The sequence below is a fragment of the Leptonychotes weddellii genome, chromosome 5, assembly GCF_054177405.1.
Source record: "Leptonychotes weddellii isolate Sample4059 chromosome 5, ASM5417740v2, whole genome shotgun sequence".
NCBI lineage: Eukaryota > Metazoa > Chordata > Mammalia > Carnivora > Phocidae > Leptonychotes > Leptonychotes weddellii.
Genome location: NC_138373.1, coordinates 78683371 through 78706325, shown reverse-complemented (window position 1 = coordinate 78706325; position 22955 = coordinate 78683371). Strand labels below are relative to the sequence as shown.

At 37.1% G+C, this 22955-nt stretch overlaps 1 protein-coding gene across 6 annotated transcripts in view; it reads left to right on the top strand.

Annotated features, from left to right (window-relative positions):
* The window catches only part of EPS8 (EGFR pathway substrate 8, signaling adaptor), a 175711-nt gene extending 153013 nt beyond the window's left edge, over positions 1-22698 (top strand). For all 6 annotated transcript variants that reach the window (XM_081821296.1, XM_081821294.1, XM_081821295.1 and 3 more), the window contains 6 exons: positions 1064-1172; positions 2063-2206; positions 11051-11264; positions 18218-18398; positions 19543-19672; positions 21427-22698. In XM_081821296.1, coding sequence (XP_081677422.1) covers positions 1064-1172; positions 2063-2206; positions 11051-11264; positions 18218-18398; positions 19543-19672; positions 21427-21540 — 892 coding nt within the window. In that variant the 3' untranslated portion in view covers positions 21541-22698. The remainder of the gene's footprint in view (positions 1-1063; positions 1173-2062; positions 2207-11050; positions 11265-18217; positions 18399-19542; positions 19673-21426) is intronic.
* Positions 22699-22955: the final 257 nt, after the last annotated feature.

The following is a 22955-nucleotide window of genomic DNA, read 5'->3' as shown; positions in this document are numbered from 1 at the left end:
AGCTTAGGGGCCGTTTTTTTCATTGTCCCTCATCTCTTCTGGAGTTGCTAAGAGATTGCAGATTACCTGTGATGACATGATACATTGTGTCCACAATTATAATGCTGGCCCTGCTGTGATTCCAGAGGACCCTGGTGGGCCACTTGACAGGGAATGATGAACAAACATCTTTAGTTCCTTTCTGCTTTTTCTCTTGTAGAAATGAGTAAGGAAATGTGGAAAGGTAAATGAAGGAGAAGAGGGAGTAAAATTAATAAGAAACAGTTAAAGTTATTTTATTACTGAAATGAATAAACTATTATCAGTACATTGTTGATATACCAAGTTTTATTGTATTATATATAGAAGTATTTTTAAAATTATGTTAAATCTATTAATGGTCATTTAATGATTAAAAGGAAGTATTTGGTTCTTTGAGAAAGTTTTGTTTTTAAAAAAACATAGGACTCTTGGACCTGTTCTTACTATTAAAATAAGTTTATAGGGAATTAATTAATTAGGAAGTGTTATTAGTCTTGTATGTAATCTACACCTTCCCTTGCAATTTAGGAACTGGACAGAGCTTTCATTGTCAATAAAAATTGACAGTCATAATTTTTTAATATGAATTAAAGACATTGCTTGAAAAGTGAAATAAACATATAATTTAAATTACCACCATGGAGATTATCTTCATTCTCCTTTAGTTTTATAAAAAATGCTAATACTGATCTTTGTCCCAGTTCTTCCATGGTGGAGATGCTAATTGACAAAGCAATATCCCAGTATATTTAATGGACAAAGAACTCATAGATTTGTGTTCTAGATTTGGCTTAGTACCCACTAACCTTGTGATTTTGCATTATTTATTTTTGCCCTAGCCATAGTTTGCTCATTTTAATAGTGAGAACTCCAGAGTTTTTTTTTTAGTTCTCATATTCTATGTAATGTGATAAGCTAAACTACTCTTGAAATAATTTGTCAGAATGTTTTCTGGTAGGAATTAGCTTGCCTTAATGTTTTACTTCTATTTTTAGCCTTTAGGAAGAGCTAGCTGAATGATAATTTCTTTTTCTTTTTATAGAAATTATGATCCACTCAAAGCACAACCCAAGAAATATGCCAAATCCAAGTATGACTTTGTGGCAAGGAACAGCAGTGAGCTCTCAGTTCTAAAGGATGATATTTTAGAGGTAATAGAATTTTACCTTTTTTATACTCTTAATAAAATGGATTTATTGTATTCCTCTTTTGGTATATATCTAAACCTTCCTCAAAGAAATGCGGAGGTCAAGAAATTATTCTTCGGTGTTATTTTATTTTATCAAGGATAAAAGTATATTATAGATGCTTATATCTATTTAGGAGGGGGAGCTGCTTTATCTTATTTTTTTGTTTGTTGGGTTTTTCTGGGGGAGGGGGTGGAGGACAGAGATGGGGTTGTGGAGGACAGAGGTTGGATTTCTTGGCTTACTTTGTCCTCTTTCTTCTTCTGGGCTTTATTCATTTTGTAACCAAGGCTAGTTATGTAGACGCATCATAATATTTTAATAAGAACACTTTTTTTTCTTCCTGTCCTAGTACCCTCGCACAAATATACCATCAGCGAGTAAGCTAATGATTCTGGGAATAATCTACCATGACTCCCAAATCTCTTTCTTAGGTCATAACGGAGAGTTCATCTTCTTTGATAAATAATGTAGGATAGTGACAGTGGTTTTTGTGAAAAGTAATGGTTTTCATACTGTCCCTTCCTATTCAAAGGATGTAGACAAAAGACCTCTCCAAGCAAGTCATCTTAGTCATCTATAAGTACTTCAGATAATGCAAATAGTTCAACATTCTTGGCAGGTAATGAGGACCTCAGGTATATTCATGATAGTGGTGGTTCCATACCTGTCCTCTACTAGTGATTATAATTATTAGTGTAACTCCTGGGAATCATTCAACCCACAGTATGTTGATAGTAAGCCAGTTTATTAAAAGTGAAAAGAGTTTCTTGGTCTAAGGAATGAAAATTGAATTTCTTTCATAGATTGGTTTTGGTATGGAATGATGCCTTTATCTTTTTGCGTGATGACAGATCCTTGATGATAGAAAGCAGTGGTGGAAAGTTCGAAATGCAAGTGGAGACTCTGGATTTGTGCCAAATAACATTTTGGATATTGTGAGACCTCCAGAATCAGGATTAGGGCGTGCTGATCCACCTTACACGCATACCATACAGGTATTTACAACTTTTTACCAAAATTTAACTTTCATAAACTTTCATATTCATCACTTTTCAATGGTATTTAAATACCTTTTGTGTATTAATCATTTTGAGACTTAATTTGTTGTACAATTTGTATAGTTTTTTTCCTAGGGTAATTGAAGGGCAATGGTGAAAGATACAGGGAAGAATATGTTTTTTCTGATTTATTTCTTCAGAAAATTGCTCACACTGTTTACCAGCAAGTGACTGTTTCTCTGAATGCTATTTTTTGCCCATCCTACAATGCTCCTGACATGTGGAGAAGCAGTATTTCTGCCTCTTTACTCTTGCCCAGAGCCTTCCTATCCAGTGGCTTCCTCTGGATAGAGGGTGGCACTGTAACAGCTGGGGTGTCCAGCAGCTCATCTTCTCCATCTTTTGCCCTCATTCTCTTAAATGTTCCGCCACTGACTAACCTTGAACTTGCACTCTTCTCCCCTTACACTAACCCATGAGTATTCAGTTGGACTATAATACGTTTCCTGTCTTGATTTTATGATTAACATACACTTATGATATAGGGTAGATAGGTCAGGCTCTCTCTCCTTGGTCATAAGTAAGTTTTGCCACATTTTCAGGACTTTGGTGACCCTGGGTATCTCATTCATCCTATCATCTGAACTCACTCATTATTAAACCCTTGGGATTTTTGACCTGTGACAGAATCTCTAGAGTCTGGTCTGCTAGCAGAGGCAGAATGGAGGGAAAATCTCAGGTGTAGCCTGTGAACCTATGGTGGCTTCTATATCGGGCCCCCAGGAAGAATTATTTTAATTGTCAGACTCTTGAGCAAAAGATCACAGCTGATGTTGGGCCATAAATTTGAGTAGAAGCTACATAGAATAAATATGCTGTGAAATAGTTAATTTTCATGCCAGGTCTAGGCTTAGTAAGATACAGATTGTCCAAACCTAGAATTGTGATCATACTCTGCCACTGCCATGACCATTCATTTAGTTATTTTTGGCTCCTCATGGCGTTCAAGTTGAGTACATGTCCTGTACTTATTTAGAGTGACCTTTGGCCTTATTAGAATCCAAGAGTCAAGCAAACTTAAAATAAAGAATTCGTGTCCAATTTATGTATCTTGATGACCTAAAGTGATGGCAGTGGAAATTCTGTTTGCTCTGCTTGTTTTGTCTGGTCTGATGTGCATATGTATTATGTACTTAATTTATGTTCATCATTTGTCATTAGCTGTTGATGCCAAAGAAGGAGTTTGAGTTATTCAAGGTATGGTCTGCTCTATTTCCTGTGGATTTTTGAAGTGAATTTTCTCACTTAGTCTGAATACCTTTTTCTTTCTTAACTTCTTTTCTGATTTTGAGTTGTAGTTACTTGACATAACATAGGCTCCTGCCTGGCTTATAAATGCCAGTTCTTTACATTCTTTCCTGTAGAGATTTAGACCAAATGCCTTAAGCAGGGTTAAAGAGTATATGCTTGAAATATATGCCTAAAACGGTGATAGAGAGTATATACCCTTTGAACTTATGGAATGTTTTTAGCAATTAGCTTGTGAGAAGCTATAAGAAACACTGTTCACAAAGGTTATCCCTGGATGCTGCATATGATCAGGAGCCAAGAGTTTATACTTTAGAGTTAAAAACAATTACTCAAGTTTGTGTGTGAGGGGTGTGTGTGTGTGTGTGTGTGCACGGTTGCTAGGAATAAGCAAATCCAATCCAATACCTAAAACTTGTAAATAATATCAATTCTAAGTATTTTCTCCCACCTGAGATTTCCTAATGAATTTAACCTCTTTTACCTTTGCCTATTTATGTACAGTCTTGTCTTTATCTTCAATTCTGACTCTTGGCCTGAGCCATCAGTTGATGTTTCTGTTTAATGGTTGCTTCTGTTTAAAACTGAAGTAGAACTATTAATCCATATCCTAGGTAAGGAGAGTACTTTTTGAGAGCATAAAAATCTATCCCTCTTTTCTTGAACAGAGCCTCATCTTATATTTTTGTCAACTTTGGCACAACCAAGAAATTTTTTAAGTGCTCACAAGTTTCAGGAGTTTGTTTTGCTACTTTATGTAAATAGAAATGTGTGGGTATTGCCTGCTTGGGCTGTTTCCTTTTAAACTTTTCAACACTATCTGACTGTCTTCTAAAAATTTCTGGATGCAACTCTGAATACATAATGCATGTGGAAACATTATAGAAGCTGTGTGTGTGTGTGTGTGTGTGTTTAGGTTAAGAGCCCTACTTTAAAAGATTTTATTAAAAGCAGTTTATTTTTTAACAGCTCCTGAAAACTTTGGGCTGAGCCCAACAAAACCACCAAAATTTTGTAAAATTTTAATAAGTAGGCTTGACAATCTGCTAACTGGCATAAATCCTACTCTAAAAGAATTCCTCTTCTCAAAGCATTTGTAATAAACACACACACAGTGACTAGATAAAGTAAGCTGGAAAAGAAGAGCATCCTTGGAAATATATGCCAGCCACTTTATATCTGTAATAACAGCGTTAGCAGTTATTTATCTAAAATATCTAAAGAAATATCTAAATCTTTATCTAAAATATCTAAAGAAAACTCTGTAGCTTATTTTGAGATGATAATTAAAGGTACCCCTATATTTATGTAGATTCCAGTGATCCTTAGAGAACTCCACTGGATTACAGACAAACCAACAAGCAATTCTGTGTCTTATTCATCTCTTCATTCATTCACCTCCCAAATATTTATTGAGTGCCAGGATCTTGCATTTGATGAAAAGGAAGGAGGACAGAAAGCCTAGCATTGAGCAGATCCTCCAAAAAAGCCTGCAACCCATCTGCCACGGCTTTGCTCCTTTGTGCTTGGAGTATGACGAGCGGTGACCCTCTCTCTCCTCAGAAATGGATGACATACTTTTTCCCTGGTATCTTCTCTTCATTGAGATAAAAATTTTGAAGGAATTTAAGGAAACTACTTCTTGCAAAAACATTTTAGATCCCTGTACTGTGCTGCAGAAAGATCTGTAGTGCCGATTTGCTTCAGATCCCTTCACGTGCACAGATAGCAACAGTATTACCTCCCAAGTAGCAAGTGCCAGTGGTCAGTGCTCACGCTGTGGGCCAGGCATTGCTTAAGGACTTCACAAATATTCAGTTCCCACAACAAATCTGACGAAGTTAGGCACATTTTATATATGAAGAAACTGAGGTATGGGAAAGTAAGTCACCCATAGTTACATAGCTGCTTGAAGCCAGGATTGGGAACCCAGAACTCTGGATTCAGAGCCCATGGGGAATCGGGCTTAGAAAAGAGTGTTTTCTCACTTTGTATATACATATGGTTTTCACTACATGAATGCTTCAGGGACATTTTCTCAAAATAGTTTTACCATGCATTGTCCTGTGATAAAAGTTAATCTGATAGTTAACCATCCTCAGAATGGGATTTCTGCCTTACCCATCGGTTCCTTGGATTTCATCAATTCTTTCATTTTTTTTCATCGTTTAGGAAAACAATCCAAGTTACATAATTTACTTAGAAAGTAGACATTTTGTGAATGGTCAGAATAAGGGAATTAGCTGTAAACTGTTCCATGTAGCATCTATAAGTCACCAGTGTTTTGAAAATGCACAGAGTTGTGACTCTTCTTTTTCATACCCCCGTGTTTCCTGTGAGGACTAATGGCGGTCCCTGGGCAGGGGTGGGGTGGGGCAGCACTTGTCTGTTCGCACACTTGGGGTTAGAGATTCTCTTCTGACAGCAGGGATGCTAGTACCTGCAACAGAAGTTAATAGGTGTGGAATTGCCACCTGATGTCCCTGAGAGTCTAGGTTATTTAATATCCTCACATTTGGAGTGATTTTTAACAGCTCTGTAAAGACTGCCATTCCCACCGAATGTGTTTCCCCCATGGGTTCCACAAAATTTTAAAAATAAAAGGGAGGGAGGTAATGAAGAATTTACGAAAGACATGGAACACTAAAAAAGATTTAGCGAAATCACAGGGAAAAGGAAGTAGGTGCTTACGAGAGATTATGGAGAAATGAAGATAAATGACATACGTGTTGATAAAAATTTTGTTGTTGAGCATTCTAGGACTTTGTTGTATTTTAGCTGGGCAACAGATGGATATCCAGGGTGCTTTCTCCCCATCTGGAATCTACTTGCCACGTAAAGTTTCCTGATATTTCTTTTGACTTGATTCCCAGACCTCTGGCACTGTGACTCTTCATCTACTCGCATTACCTTCTTGCCCATATAGATTCTCTTGATGTATGAGAGCAGAAACTGAACCCTCCCTGCTATTATTTCTGGTGTACTCAAAGGCTTGACTGAAGTCTTTCATTTATTATTATTAAGTCTATGTGCTTATTATTATTATAGATACTCTTACTCTACCAAGGTGCAAATAATTATGATTATTTGGTCACTACGGTCCCGTGAATTAAACAGAAAGTTTCCTGTCTTCTGTTTCCTAGCAAGAGATACTGTGATAGTACGGAAAAAGCCCCAATCTAGATATTGATAGTCCAGGATTCTAGTCCTGGTTCTGTCACTAACGAGCTGTGTGACCTTAAAGAAAGCGTTTTATTTTTCTGTGCTCCAGTTTGCTCAGCTGTGAAATGGAGGGGGTTGTCAACTTTTATGATCTCCACACTCCAGTCTAGATATAAACATTTGGTATTTTTCTCTATGCATGTTTAAATAGCCCTAGATTAGAAAGGGAAATATTTCCTCTGGGTGACTTTAAACCCCTAGTGGTACTAATTTCACCCCATGTTATGAATGCTCTGTTTTTCAAGCTCAGTCCCGATATTCAGATACTGCTAGATAGACAGTGACCATTTTACTAAAGATGTTTTCATATTCATTCCAGCAGACCAACTTCCTGATAATATTCAGTTCTTTAAAATGTGTTTTTTAAAATTAATCTCCGAACATTCTATTCATCTATTAATTAGAGGCATGGTTTTTAGATAAGCATGCTTACTTTTTACTTTGCCTTATGTGTTGACATTTTCCCAAGTATTTCTTGTAATAATTTGAATAGTCTTCTCCCTCCCTCTCTGTTGCGTGCTCTCTCTCTCTGTCTATATATATATGTATCTATATATCTATTATATAGATATAGATGACCACATATGATTACTATTTATATATATAGTAATGACTGCCCAACATGCACATGTGCAGAATTATAAAATTTTGTTTGTTTACACTGCTTACAAGTTTAAACCTAAAGCTCACTAAATGATATATATTTCCTTTTGTAAAGTCAGCTTTTAAAGAGGGATTAGCTTTATATTTAATCTGCTCTAATTGTATTCTTTATAAGTTGTAAGAATAAGATGAACCTATCTTAATATTTTAAAAACACAGTACACTAACGTACAAATAGTTACTGAAATACTCTATACTCTTTATACCGTAGCATGATTCTATATAATTAGTTTCCATGGCTAGATAAGAATGATGGAAACTAATTATATATTTACAAGCACCTTCACTGGTTGATTGGTGGGCAGGTAATTTTACTGTCAAAAAACTAATTTGCGCACGTGTTCTGATATTTGATGTGAATTGTAATTGATATTATTTTAGTTCCATCTCCTGTGTTAACTTTCTCATTTGGTTTGATTTGCTCCATTTTCCTAATAGCAATTACTTGGCGAGCTGTCAGAGGTAACCCACATTTGTTCCCTCATGGCACTTCTTTCTAATAACATTTTTTGGATTCAGTTTCTGGACTTAACACCCTCCAAATGTTCCAGCTGTGCCTTTTTTTTTTTTCCCCCCACTGCAGAGTTCCAAAGAAACCAAATTTAGAGGAAAAATGTGTAGGTTAAATTTTTAAGAACAGTTCCATTTCAATGGCTTTGTTGGGCTTGCTTGCATAACTTCCCCTCTGAAGCAGTATCTTGCATGAATCAGGAGCTTATCTCTAAATAACTTTCTTTAATCCTAGGAGAATTTCAGCTTTAATGGCTAAAGAAAAGTGATTCATTCTGCCTTAATTATCAGTAAGAAAGTAGATTTGCCATGGGGTCTAGTAATTCTGACTCCTTTCAGAGAAACAGAAGACAAAGAGAAAGAGATTTTGTTTTAAACAGAATTTTAAATACATTTCTGGAAGATAAAAGGCAAGAGTTAAGAGGGCGACAGTCCCTGTACAGAAGTTGGTCCACATCAAGGTGTCCAGTCATGTTGGCTTGCTCAAGGACGTGGGACTTTCAGTGCTAATACCGGGAAAATCCTGGGCAAACCAAGAAGAGTTTGGTCAAGATTGGGGGGGGGGGGGCGGGACTTAGAGCTTCAGCACTTGGTTCAAGAGAAGAAAATTCAGTGTAGTTCTGCTCTACCAGACTTCCCATATATTGAGGAGCCATCGATTTGGATCTACCTCCAACCAAAAATAACCAAGGGACAAATAATGAAGGGAGGAGCAGTAAGTGGGTGGTAGGTAAAGGGGAGTGAAGGAGATTGGAAGGGACATAGAAAAGTGATTTCAAGAGTCAGTACTGATCCTCTGGTTCCTCCACACCAAGAATGACGAATCAGTTTCCACAGAAAAGCTGCCTTGGTTGCTGTTTCAGGGCAGGTTCAATGATTTGAACACTTTCCCCCCTTTTCATTCCATGGATTGGAAACATGAGGCAGGAAGAAAGGACCAAGAAAAGGGGAAAATATGCAAGTAAATTCATGACAAGTTTTCATATGGTTTCTTTTTAATCAAATATGTATGTTTTAAGCCTCTTACTCTGTTAGGTTATATAGATAAAGTTGCATGATACAGCAATGCCAGATGAATGAGATGAGGCACAAGAGTTGGTGAGTCTGTCTTCAGGCTCAGTGGTGACAGTCACACAGCATATCCCATTTTTCGCAGTATTATTTGATGGATAGCAAAACACTAGCTGCTCTTGTTTTTATGAAAGCAGGAAATTTGAATCATATCTTGGAGTGCAGGGCTGATAACATTTTCTGTTTGTTTAAGCTTTAAAAACAGTAATTTAAACTGACACTTTTGAGATCTTAATGTGGGAATTCACTAACCCTTTATGAAATTATATGCAAAGGATATTCTTGTCAAGGGAACATTGCATATACATTAATCAGATGACTTTGGTGTGTGCTAAGTATACCATTTTGGTGATATTTGCTGTATTTTGGTTGCTTTTAAATATCTTATTGGCCCAAATATAGGCATGTTGTTTTATGGGAAATAATAATAATAAAAGTCTATTATTGAATATATTAGGAATGTTTTTAGGCCTCCAGTGCCGAGAGGGTCAGCAGTCTCTGTTTCTGTCCCATCTAACTTCATGGAGAGCTCTTAGCAATCTTACCCTCTATTTCTTCCCTGCCTCTTCCCCTTTCTGTCCTCTCTCCAATATCTACATCTCTCCAATATCTAGCAGCATTACAAACCCTTCTTTCACTTCTATTTTCATGTCTGCTTTATACCCTTCCCGCTTCCTTCACCCACTGGCAGGTGAGTGGTAGTTTTTAAAGAAACAGCAGAGAAGAACCAGGGTTTCTTCCCACACCGGTTTCCACAGGTGTTACTCATTTGCTGTGAAGGCAACTATATGATGATGGTGTGATTTTTGGTTGTTTTGTTTTGTTTTGTTTTGTTTTTGAGTAATGATTTAATTTTAAAATGGTGTGCGTGTTGTGTATTTTTATGTTTTTCATCTCTGTGGAAATTGGGGAGGTTTCTTCTAAAATCGATGTCACCTTATATTTGGGCCAATTTAGGAATTAAAAGTAAATACTGTTCTAACCAAAGGACCAGATTACCAAAAGGCCTGCTAATTTTGAATTTTGGCATAATTAAAATTGTGCCAGTGTAGTATCTAAACTTTACCTAAATTATAAATCATTGTTCTGTATCTTTGATTCTACCAAAAAACACCCAAAACAAAAAACAACCCAAAACTGCCTTTTGAGAATTTGGAACTTATTATAATGCAATTATCTATCAGTTAAAATTATTTTGTTTAAAGTTTTAACTCTTCTGTGGAGTTTAATAGGGAATATACAAAAAATACGGTTTTCTAATAGCCTAACGAACATGATTTAAAAATTACTGAAAGTTATTGTGTATTTTAACACATGCACCTTTCTAAATAGAAATTCCCACATGGACTTTTTTAAATACATGTTTTCAAGTAGCAGTCACGAACATTTAAAGACCATACCATTACCTTCACCACCACCTACCCCACAGCATTCCTATTGAACAAGGAAAGTTTCTGATTTTTATAAGTTAACATCAAGATGATGGCAGAAAGTGTTATGAGTTGAAAAAATTAATAGCATTTAAAAATTACTTATTTATTTTAAAACATAGTCCTTTTATCTACTGAAATATTACCCTTTTTCTTAACAAACTGCGTGGAAACAGCATAATTAAACATTATTTAATCTAGCATACTTTAAAACGAAGGAGTAAATAATGCTTTATGTTATTGATATTTAAACTTCCAGTGCAATTAGAGGTTAATATTGATGGAAATTATAAAATAATCAGAAATCTTTTGACTTACCCTGGTCTTGTGTGATTCCAAGTTCAAATTTTATTTTTATTTTTTTACATTTATTACTGTTTTTAATACTACTGTTTGCTATTGGTATGTCTTTTTGACCTCTTACTTTACATTTTGAGTTTGAGCAAATATGTGGACTATTTAAAAGATGATTTTTAATGATCATTGAATCATATAAGATTGGAGGCGTGGATTTGTTATGGATTTGCAGGTAAGTTTACAAATAAATAGCCAACAATGTCCTGTCAAGTATGCACTGTTTTCCTAGCCTAGGTTTTATATTTTTGCAATTTCAAATTAGTTATTTGTCTTTTTATAGAAACAAAGGATGGAGTATGGTCCCAGACCAGCTGATACTCCCTCTGCCCCATCACCTCCTCCAACACCAGCTCCTGTTCCTGTCCCGCTTCCTCCTTCTACCCCAGCACCTGTTTCTGTGCCAAAGGTCCCGGCAAATGTAACCCGTCAGAACAGCAGCTCTGGTGACAGTATTGTGCGAGATAACCAGAAACACAAACAACTTCCCATGGACCGTAAGTTTCCCAGGGAGGCAACAATGTGCAGTTTCTTCTGTGAATTAAAAGCACTGCTAAGTGAAATATTGTTAGTTCTACTGGTATTAAACATTATGAAATATAAATAGTGGTCCTTTGTACTTGCACAGTACTTCATAGATGGCAAAGACTTTCATCTAGTTGCTTGTCCTTCAAGTAATGCTAAGAAACAGGAAGTTCTTCTCTCCACTCTCTGTTTTATTGTGTATACTTCTGCGCATATTCCAATATATTGTGGTGGTTGAATGTAGACTCTGGAGCCAGACATACTTGAGTTTGTAGAGTGAAACACCGTTTGTGGACATTGACTTTCAACAATTTGATAATCCTCCCTCTACTTCAGTGTCTGAAAAGTGAGGGAAAATAATGGCATCTTTTTCGTAGGATGATTGTGAGAATTTAATGAGGTATAATACATAGAAATCATTTAGATCAGTCATTCTCACCCAGAGATGGTTATACCGCCTTCCCGCAGGGAACATTCGCTATTGTCTGGAGGAATGTTTTGATCACAGTTGGGTGGATGCTACTGGCATCTAACAGGTAGAAGCCAGGGATATTTAGCAACATCCTACAATGAACAGATCGGTCCCCCATGACAGAATTATCTGGTCCAAAATGTCAATGATGCCGAGGTTGAAAAACTCTGATTTTGACCAATATGACACAGAATGAGCAGTCCAGATATTTGCTGCTCTCATCATCAGTATGATCATCATAATTTTCCTGCTCCTCTTCCTCATATTTGCGACACACACACACCCACACTCACTTAACACAATCAACCTGCCAATACCAGTTTCAAATTTGCCCTCCAAATTCAGGTTTTATTTGATTTAGATTTCATATGTTCATAAAATTAACTTTGATTTGTTATATGAGTGATTTCTGTGAAAACCAGATTTAAAAAGCTTAAAAGAAAAGACACTGTGGCAAACTTTGGATTATCCTTGTTTGTACTGTTGAACAGCAGTGTAGAAAATTGGAAATTTGAAGGTAATTCTAAGATAATTTTTCTTATTATTTAATATTCAAATTATGTTTGTATATATATTATAAAATGACTTTGCTTTACCTATACTGGACATGTAAAAATTCTTAGAAAACTAGAGCCAGGAAGATATTTCTTCAGTATGTGTGTATGCACATGAACGTGTGTGTATGCATATGTATAAAGGATGTCTTTCAGTCTTTCAGTGTGGCTTCTCCTAGGGCTCAGTTCTGGGCTCTTCCCTCCATATAAACATACTTTTACTGTAAGTGACCAATCTATTTCCATTTCTTTTAATATTGTCCAGATTGTTGGAGAAGGAATGACTCCCAAATTTGTCTTCGTATCAGATCTCATCTCTGCCATTCAAATATAAGTATTGAACTATTAACTTTATTTTTTTTAAAGGTTTATTTTTTTATTTTAGAGAGAGGAGGGGAAAGGGCAGAAGGAGAGGGAGAGAGAGAATCTCCAGCAGACTCCCCTCTGAGCACAGAGCCTGAGGTGGGGCTCGATCTCAGGACCCTGAGATCATGACCTGAGCTGAAACCAAGAGTCGACTGCTCAACCCACTGAGCCAGCCAGGCCCCCCTGAATTATTAATTTTAAAGCTGAGATTGTTTGATTAGATTCAAAATTAAATTACCAAATCTTTTACTTCCATTTTCATCCGACATTTTTCTTATCTCAATAAACCATAGCTACATCTATTCAGTTGCGGTCATTCTTGATAAATTTTAAGAAATTTTAAAAGAAGGTATGTATATTACTGTTTAGTTGTTCTAGAAATTCTGGCTAAATGCAATAAGCATTAGCCTACTTTAATAAGTTACTTTCTTCCCTGAAGTAGAGCTGATTTACCACCTTCTTATCCATATCCCAGCCTTACCAAAAGGTAATGGAAAAGTTAAGCTTTAGAGAAATGATTAACTGTGCAGCAAAACAACTGTGTGTGTGAGAATGTGTAAGTGTGTAGAAGTATGATATGCTACTAAATTTTCTTAAATGTTTGTGTATTTTTTTAAAAGATGCTTTTATTTTTTTTCAAAGACACTTAAAAACATAGTTTTGAGATGAGAAAGTTCTGTAAATATTTTTATTGATTTCCCTAAGGAAAATTTCCCTCTCAGAAAGGACTGTTCTTTTTTTCATTTTTACCACAAGTTTATAACATTTCCCTTCTTTGATACGTCAGCACAGTAATCTTTGACACTGTGGTACTCTTTCCAGGCCTAGACCAGAGTTCATAGGCATCTAGTCCCCATTTGGAACAATCTGTGGGTCGGGACAGTTTGTTCTTTGTCCTGGTCTAAGAAACTAAGAATAACCTAATGGGAAAGAGGCATAGTTTGAATACTTTAAAGATAGAGACCTCTCCTGATAATTGTGACTCATCATTTTTGAATCTGTTTTTCATAAGTAAAAGGGTGACATTGGTATATAAAATATATACATCTCTCCCCAAATTAACATCTCTACTTGTTTCTTTGTAATAATAAATAAAATAATAAAAGTTTACATTTACCTACACAAAGTTCCCTTTTAAAGATATCTAAAAGATATCTAAAGATAGTTTCATATTAAATAAATGTATTTCTTTTTATAAAACACTTATTTTCACGATAGCTTTTTTCTGAGCACGTTTTTGGAGAACAGTTTTTCTGAATGAACGTGGGGGCTTCTCAACAGTCTTTTAGAACCAGATAGACATATTTAAATGTATATTTGTCAATAGCCAGATTTCTCTTAAAAAAAAAAAGCCTTTTTTGTTTCCTACATTCTCTGCTTACTGCCTAGATTTCTGATGAAAATAAAATGGAAGGAACTGGAAAGTGAATACTCACTCAAAAAAAAGTTACCAAATAGTCCTAAACAAGGAAAAAAGTCAACATGCCTGTTTTTTAAAATGTAGCAGGTAGCAAGAGTGAGACAGGGACAATTCTTTTGCCTATTCAAACTGGCTGCTTGGAGCCATGGGTCATATAAGCTATTCAAATTGGTTTATCGCAGGATTCAAAAAGGTTCTCCTCTTATCACTTTGGAAGATACCAGTACTTCAGGTATTTTGCATTTCTTCTACTTCCTTTGAAATGTTAGTCCTTTTATTTGGGTTTAATCTTTTGTAATCAGAAGTGTTAATTTCAGAAAGAGGTGTAAAGTCAGGCTGCTTTGTTACTGTGTGCTGGACCATTGCGAATGGAAACCAGAAGCCAGGAGCACAGCAGAAGAGGATTTTGTGCTCTATGGAAGGTTATGCTGTGGACTAGAGATGATCATGCAGAGGCTAAGTTAATTTAAGAGAAGAAAATAAATCTTTTAGTGTGGTGATACTTTTTCCCTTTTACTCCTTTGAGACATACTCGTATTCTGTGTGGCAGTTTGATGCGGTGAATTAAAAAAGCTAACTAGTGGAGTGCATGTGTGCACTTAAATGAACCAGTCAGCTTTGTTCCCTCTCACCCTCTCTAGCCCCCTCAGTCTTCCTCCCTGTCGCCCTTCATTTCTCCTGTTTCTGTCTTTTGACTTCTCCAGAAGGTTTCCTGAATACCTAGGCATTAAAAAATTAGACTGAAAGAACACTATTTGGTTATTTCACATTTTCATTTACTTCCCAAAGACATCAAACGCTTTATGAAATATTCTCCCTGAGGAAGGAAGGATGGAAGGAAGGAAGTTTAGAAGGAAGGAAGGAAGGAGGGAAGGAGAAAAGGAAAAGAAAAAAGACAAAAAAGATCATGAAAGAGTAGTCACAAAAAGCTCCCTTAGTGGCCAGGTCATTGCCACTTGCCAAGTTAATTAGTTAACTGAATTACTCTATCAGTTCTCTATTTAATCCTTGAAGATTATATATAAATAATGTATCTATGTATATATGTGTGCATATATATATAGTAAATAAATTATGTATATTGTATATAATGTAGTGTGTCTGTGTATATATATATGTATGTTTTTAAGTACACAAGTACATTTTTCTCTTTCCATACATTAATTTCTTCCCCATTTTTCTCATAAAGATATGTGCCTATACACATCTTTCCCATGAGCATAAAATGGGTTGGGGAGAGGGATAATGTATAAGTTAATCAAAGGTAGTTTCAATGACTTTGATCATAAAGCAGCCATGAGCGGAAAGTCAGGAAATCCAGTTCTAACTAAATTTTGCTAATTAATACTGTGATTTCGACAGATCATTTCTCCTCTTGTGGCCTCCATTCTCTTAGCTGTTTCTTTTAGGGGTTTGTATATGATGCTTTTCAAAGTCTCTCTCACTGAAAAAGTCAGCAGAATGCCTTAGTCATTCCTTTATTCGGTGAGTATTTATTGAATCCCTACCCTGTTCTAGGTATTTCAGGGAAAGCAAACAAAGCAGGCACAAACCCGTTTTTCTCTTCAGGGATATATTTTGATGAAAGGAGATAGATAAGTAAATGATTGAGTTGATAGGGAATATTATAAGTGGTTTTGGAGAACAATAAAGCCATGTGGATAGGAAGTGCTGTTGGGGAGGGGGTTGCAGTTTTAAATATGGAAAATCTAAAGGAGGGGAAGACTGAGCCAAGTGGATTCGTGGGGGAAAAGCATTCTAGGCAGAGGCCCTTAATTTTGAAGAGCACCAAGGAAGCCATTATGAGCTAGAGCAGAGGGCTCTGAGAGCAGTAGAGTTACCTCAGAAAGTGGTCATCTGAGGCCTTTTACTGGGAGTACTTTGTATTACTTGGAAAGGTTTAGAGCAGGAGAGTTGCAGTATCTGACATACATTTTAAAAAGATCACGTTAGCTGTTCTGTTGAAAACAGAAAGAAGAGCAAGGGCTGCCGTGGTCAAGAGTAGAAGGAAGGCAACCTGTGAATAGGCCGGTGGCTCAGACTGAGCTAGTCACAGAAAAAATGGAGTAAGTGGTTGGATTTTTGGTATATTCTGGTGATAGGACTAACAGAGTTTGCTGATAGATTGGACGTAGTAGAGAACAAAGGGGAGTCTAGCAGAGCTCCGTGGCATTTTGCCAGAGGAACTGAAGAAATGGAATTACCATTAACCAAGTTGTGAAGTATAGCCTAAAAGCAAGCTTTAGGAAGAAAAGTGGTTCAGATTTGGACACGTTCTATTTGAGCTATCTAATAGACATCCAAATGAATATATCAAGTAAACGGTTGGCTTATATGGGTCTAGAGTTCTGAGGAAGAGTCTGGACTGGAGAAATAATTTTGGGAGTCATCAGCTTTTTTTTTTTTTTTTTAATAATTTTTTTTTAAATGTTTTATTTATTTATTCATGAAAGTCAGAGAGAGAAAGAGAGAGGCAGAGGCAGAGGGAGAAGCAGGCTCCCTGCCTAGCAGGGAGCCCGATGCGGGACTCGATCCCAGAACCCTGGGATCATGACCTGAGCCGAAGGCAGATGCTTAACCATCTGAGCCACCCAGGCGCCCCGGGAGTCATCAGCTTTTAAATGGCACAGTGATCATTAATGGAGTGAGTGCAGGCAGAGGAGAGGTCCAAGGATTGTGCCCTGGGGTACTTCAACATTACTTACTGGGGGGAGGAGAAGAATCAGAAAAGGATACTGAGGAGAGGCCAGTGAGACAGGAAGAAAATCAGGTGAGTATGGTGTCCTAGAGGCCACAGGAAGAAGGCGTTTTAAGGAATGATCACCTTCTTTGTATGTTGCCGGTAGATTAAATAAGACAGTGACTGGGAACTGACCATAGTGGTTTAGCAAAACGTAGTGGAGGGATGGGACCCAAAGCCTATTTTTTAACCATGAATTCAAGAGAAAATTGGAGAACAAGAATGGGAGTCATCTAGTATAGACAGCTTTTCATGGAATTTTACAAAACGGGGAGCAGAGAAATGGGCAATATCTGGGAGGGACATGTGGTCAAGAAAGGGCTTAAACGGGAGAGGAACAATTACAAAATGATAGTTTTGTCTGCTGATGAAATGATTTAGTAAAAGAGGAAGATGGATACCCTAGATAAGTAGAGGAGAAATTATTGTTGAAGTATTTAAATAGGCAGAGGACATGGGATCTAGTGCGCATGTAGGGATGTGGGCCTTAGGAGTGTGGGAGCAGTTGATCCATAATGTAGTAGGGAGGGAGGGAGTAGGGAAGGGGAAGGGAAGGAAGGAAGAAAGGAAGAGAAGGAAGGCAGAGTGCATGGGGAAGGTGCTGGTAGGTGAGGAAAACCGCTGAGGGAACTTATGGAGGTTTTCTTCTAACTTCTTTATTTTATTTGACATTAGGAAAGTGAGGTCATCAGGGTGAGAATTGGGGAATGAATCTTGGAGGTTTGCAGAGAAAGAAGAGAGTAAATACCTGTCTAACATTGGGCAGCTATTTGGTCTGGGGCAGATTCTCAACCTGAGCCTTGTTGACACGGGGCTGGATAATTCTATGTAGTAGGAGACTGACGTGTACATTGTAGAATGTTTTGTGCAGCCCAGGCCTCTACCCATGGCCTGATAGTTGCATCCTTTCTCCTCCTCCTCTCTAATTGTGCCATCCAAAATTGTCTCCAGCCATTGGCAGATGTTCCCAGGGTCAGAATTTCCCCCACTTGAGACCATGGACCTAAGGAAATGCAGTATGATTGTCAGTAAACAACAGCCTGGTTGAGGTTCATATTCATGAATTTAACATGAGATCATTCAGCATTGTTGTGTTATATTCACTGTGCAGGTGCAGGCACAGAATAAGCAGAAAGTTCGATTTAACAAGGGTTGGAGTTTTGCCAAGTGAATACAATGAAGAGGGAGAAGAGCCAAGGAGTGGTTTTAATAATTGATCATGGAATTTGTCCTGGGTGAGGATGAAAGTGAGGAAAGATGATAGGAACACTAGAAGTCCTTTTCATGTCAAAGGATTTGGGGCATTGGGGTTCTAGAGAGAGGGACATGTGTTAGGGGTTTTCAAAAATAACCTACTCCGTGTTGGTGTGCAGGAAGGAAATCTCAGATGGAGGAAGTCCAGGATGAGCTCATCCACAGACTGACCATTGGCCGGAGTGCCGCCCAGAAGAAGTTCCACGTGCCACGGCAGAATGTGCCAGTTGTCAATATCACTTACGACTCCACACCAGAAGATGTGAAGACATGGTTACAGTCGAAGGGGTTCAGCCCTGTGTAAGTCTCTCTGGGAATACTTTGCATTTCTGTGTGTAATATATGCCTTATTTTCAGTTTGGTCGCTAAGATGTCACAAATGACTCTTTAAAAATTTGGGGCCAGACTGCATTTATTCCATGCTCAGGAAATAACTGTAGATATTTATAGCTAAAAAAAAAAAAATTGGAAGAAGAAGTAACTATAATTTGGTGCTACTTTGTTTTCTAGTTGATAATCAGACTGCTTATCCGTGGTCCCTTAAACAAACTGTCAGTGGTTTTGAGGTGGTAGCTTTCTTTCGCCCTCATCTGGTTACACAGGGTAGGACTAAGGTGTTAGCTGGACTCCCCAGACCTTAGAGGGTATATAGTGGAATGTTCTGCTGCCGGATATAGATTCTCAGCCAAATAAAAAATAGATAAATTACCTATCATAGATTATAACCTAATAGAGCTTTTCCCTTAGTAAACCCATGGCAACAATTCATCTACAATCTAAAAATTTGAAAATATTTTATGTGTATTTGATACAAGGAACTATTTCAATAATACATATTTAAGAGAATTTTATAAACTCATATACCCACATGACTGAAAAATGAGATACATTGGTTAGTCAGTTGCCTGGTTACTAGAAAGTTATCTGTTCCCCCTATGAAACACCATATTTCAGGGAAATGGTACTCAGCAATAATGATACTAAATACAGTCGGCTCCTTTTTGATACTTTATAATCATCTTCTATAGCCTCAGGGTCGTCATCATGAAAGTCCCTCTTGTCACTGCCTTGAATAAGCACTGTAGTACCATTTTACAAGAGTTTCATTGTATGGAACACTTAGAAAAGAGAGGTTATGGCATATATATATATATGCATATGTTTATTTATTTATTTATTTATTTATTTATTTATTTATTTATTGAGAGAAAGAGAAAGAACATGAGCTGGAGGGGGGTGGGCAGAGGGAGAGGGAGAGAGAGAATCCCAAGCAAGCTCAGTGCCCAGTGCCGAGCCGGACGCCGGGCTCAATCCCATGACCCCAAGATCATGACCCGAGCCGAAATCAAGAATGGGACACTTAAATGACTGAGCCACCTAAGTACCCCTATCTAGATAATATTTTTAATGATATATTTCTCTTTCTTTCTTCATGCTTTTTCAGGACTGTCAATAGTCTTGGAGTACTAAACGGTGCACAACTTTTCTCTCTCAACAAAGAGGAACTGAGGACAGTCTGCCCTGAAGGGTCCAGAGTCTTTAGCCAAATCACTGTACAAAAAGCTGCATTAGAGGTATGACTTGTCAACCTAAGTTGGTGTTTGTCTGCATTAATCAAGAGTGTGGACTGTGAATTGAAAGCTCTGAAATCAACTGTTTATGTCCATAGTGGTCAATTTCCCTTTCATACAGAGCTGAATTAAATTTGACTCTACTTTTATAATTGATTACTGGAGACCATCAGTGACCATTTGCAGGGAGATTAATTTATCATAAATGCTCCTCTAACATGAAGCTTGGAACATATGCTTTTGGACATTTAATGAAAAGCCTAATGTTCTCATTTTATATGCATTAACTACTTCTGTAGGAATTTAAATTTTGACACAATAATGGACATTCACTTCCTGAGTGAGTAAATGCCTTAAGAGGCCAAAACTCTTTTGCCTGTTCTTAATATTTAGTTCAGAGATTCTAGTAGGCTACTGGTTACAAGGTCTTAAAATCCTGGCTGTGGGTCTTAGGTCTTGTTATATATTTAAAAATCAGAGGGAAAATATTAGGTAGGAATCATTGAAAGAGAGAATGCTGAAGAATAATTATTTAGTCATAGTTGCAGGTAGGAAAGGAGGAGAGGAAATGTTTTCTAGATTGAACATCCTTAAGCTTCCCATATCCTACTCTTCTTAAAATGGGCTGTGTAAGGGTAGTAGTTTCAAACTGTTATAGCTCACAGCTCTTAATAGCTTTCATGAAATTATACTTGGACTCAAATGAAAGGGTATTGGCTTTGGCGTAAAATTGATACATAGTTTTCTCTAGCAGGTATATCCTCTAAATTCAACAGTGAAATAACTCAGAGTGAAATGGCTTCATGAATGCAACCCTGTAACCACTCTCAGGAGAAATTTTTATCTCTTGGAAACTTTTCCTACAACATTGATCTTGGGAGTTCCATATTAGGTGGATCTTGGGCGTACTCTGTATTAAGCTTTCTGTATATTGAATATGAATGAGGATTGTATCTTTTCTGAGGCAGTTTTTTTACCATTACGCACTTTAACTTTATTGAGAGTGTATGAATTTCCTTCTCAAGGGTATGATAGAAAGTTCCAAAATTTCTGAATTCCTTTGAGTCAGACTGCCTGTAATTTGCCCTCATCACCCACTTCCTCTTGGTCTCTCGTTTCCTTTCCTCTGGATATGAATGGAGGTTCTTCATCTTCCTCAGCTGCCCTCCCACCACACCCTTCTCTTGCATCTAGTCCATCTTTTAGATGACTCACCTGGGTTGCCAGAAACTGATGAGAGCAGAATAAGGAGGGTGCACAGGGATGGTAGGTAGAGCGTGGCAAGGAGAAAAGCTGCCATGAGGTCAGAGGGTCAGAGCCTTCCTGTAGTCTGAAGCAAGCTTGCTGTACCCTGAGCCCAGTCTTTGAGCCTAATTTAGAATCCCCTAAGGGCAGATCTCGCTTGACTTAAGAGGGTTCTTTGATAATTTACCATCTTATTATGCTTATTGTACACATATCTTATTTCTCCCAGGGAATCTGGAGCAGTCCACATACATTATTGATTTATCCTTATCATGTCCAAGTGAAAGGCATGGTGAATGAATTGCCTTCAGACACCTCATAAATGAAAAAATGATTAATGTGATATATTAGCGAAGTCCAGGAGCATCACTCTATATGAAGGACAGCCTTCAGTTTTCCCCAAGAGATATTCGAAGAAAAACAAAGGACTCTTACCCTGAACCATTTCATTACAGGACCTGCAGCCTGCACAAACCCATAGCCATCTTGTCTGAACCATGTTTGTTTTTCAGGATAACAGCGGCAGCTCCGAGTTGCAAGAAATCATGCGGAGACGACAGGAAAAAATCAGTGCCGCGGCTAGCGATTCGGGAGTGGAGTCTTTTGATGAGGGAAGCAGTCACTAATTTGTTTTTAAACTCCATTTAAATTTGTGGCATTATTCCAACATGCTTTGTTTTAAGAAGCCATGAAGGGAATGTCAGATTCTTATTTCTCAGAATACTTAAGTTATCGCCATAAAGAAACAATGCAAACATAAGTAAGCGGAGGACTTGTTTCCTGGCCCATTATTTTTATTAAAACTGAGTAATTTTAAATAGCTGTTTTGCCCTTGAGAAATATTTTGCCTGCTTTACCCAGGTGATGTTTCTTTCATTGGATTAATTATTTCATCTCCCATCTCAGTGTGTAAGCAGGCAGCTTTTAACAGTGGTGAATTTATTTACTGCAGCAAAACAGAGATATTGCCCGTGACTTAAAATCGAAATAATTTCAGTTTTGCCCATGACTCTGGTGTCTGTCATTCAGAGCGTAGCTTACTTTAGGCTAGCCTCTGCTTACTTAGGTCTCTTCTTTGACATACTCAATGATAGAATATTTAGATTTATTTAAAGTTCTTAATGCCAACAGTTTTTTTAAAAAAATCAGAACATTTAACGAACTGTAAAATACAAGGCCTTGGACATGCAAATATAAACCTATGGAGCATTCCCAAGACAGTTCATTTGTCATGGCTCTGTTGATCACAATTCCTTGTATAGCCTGTATTTTGATTTAGTTTATATTCTGCTTATTATCTGTATTGTGTTCTTATATATGAGAAAGCACAAGTGGAAAAGAGATCAGATGCAGTCAAAATGTGTCCCAGAAAGTAGCCCGCATTGGTGTGCATTACAGTATTTTGCTTAATGAAGGCCTCGGTTCTGAATATTGATATGAGTAGTTAAATGGATATTGGGGCCATTTTATGTGTTTATCTGTGTCAAGTTTTTCTGATAAGAAGAAACAGTTAATTTACGTATATTTTAATCCTGTGAAAGATTCTAGGTAGAGAAAAGAAAGATACTTAACCTTCAACAAATGTTATTTTTGGAAACACAATTTTTGTCATTAAATGTTATATTATTTCACATATATAAAACAGATGTTATGTAAGAATGTTGTATATTTTAACATAAATCCATTTAGAGAGATTATCTAGATTCATTAATTTTCATAGTGCCTTTTTCACATGAGTCAGCTGGAAAGTCTGCAATAAACAGTATTTGCTGTATGTTAATAAATGGCTTCTGTCTCATTGGCAAAAGGGATCTTTGGTATGTAGACTGCTGATCAGGGTTGAGCAGAATGGGAAAAACAGAGGCCCACTCTTTTTTTCTTTTTTTATTTTTTTAACTGATTGCCAGTATAGTTCAGCATCTAGTAAGAGCTGGTCACAGTGGTAAAAACAAATGTATGACAGCAGTTATGATTACTAAGTGCTTCCACAGAAGTGCTTCCTTAGGTATCTATAGTAACTCTGTGAGTTGTATTTTACAGA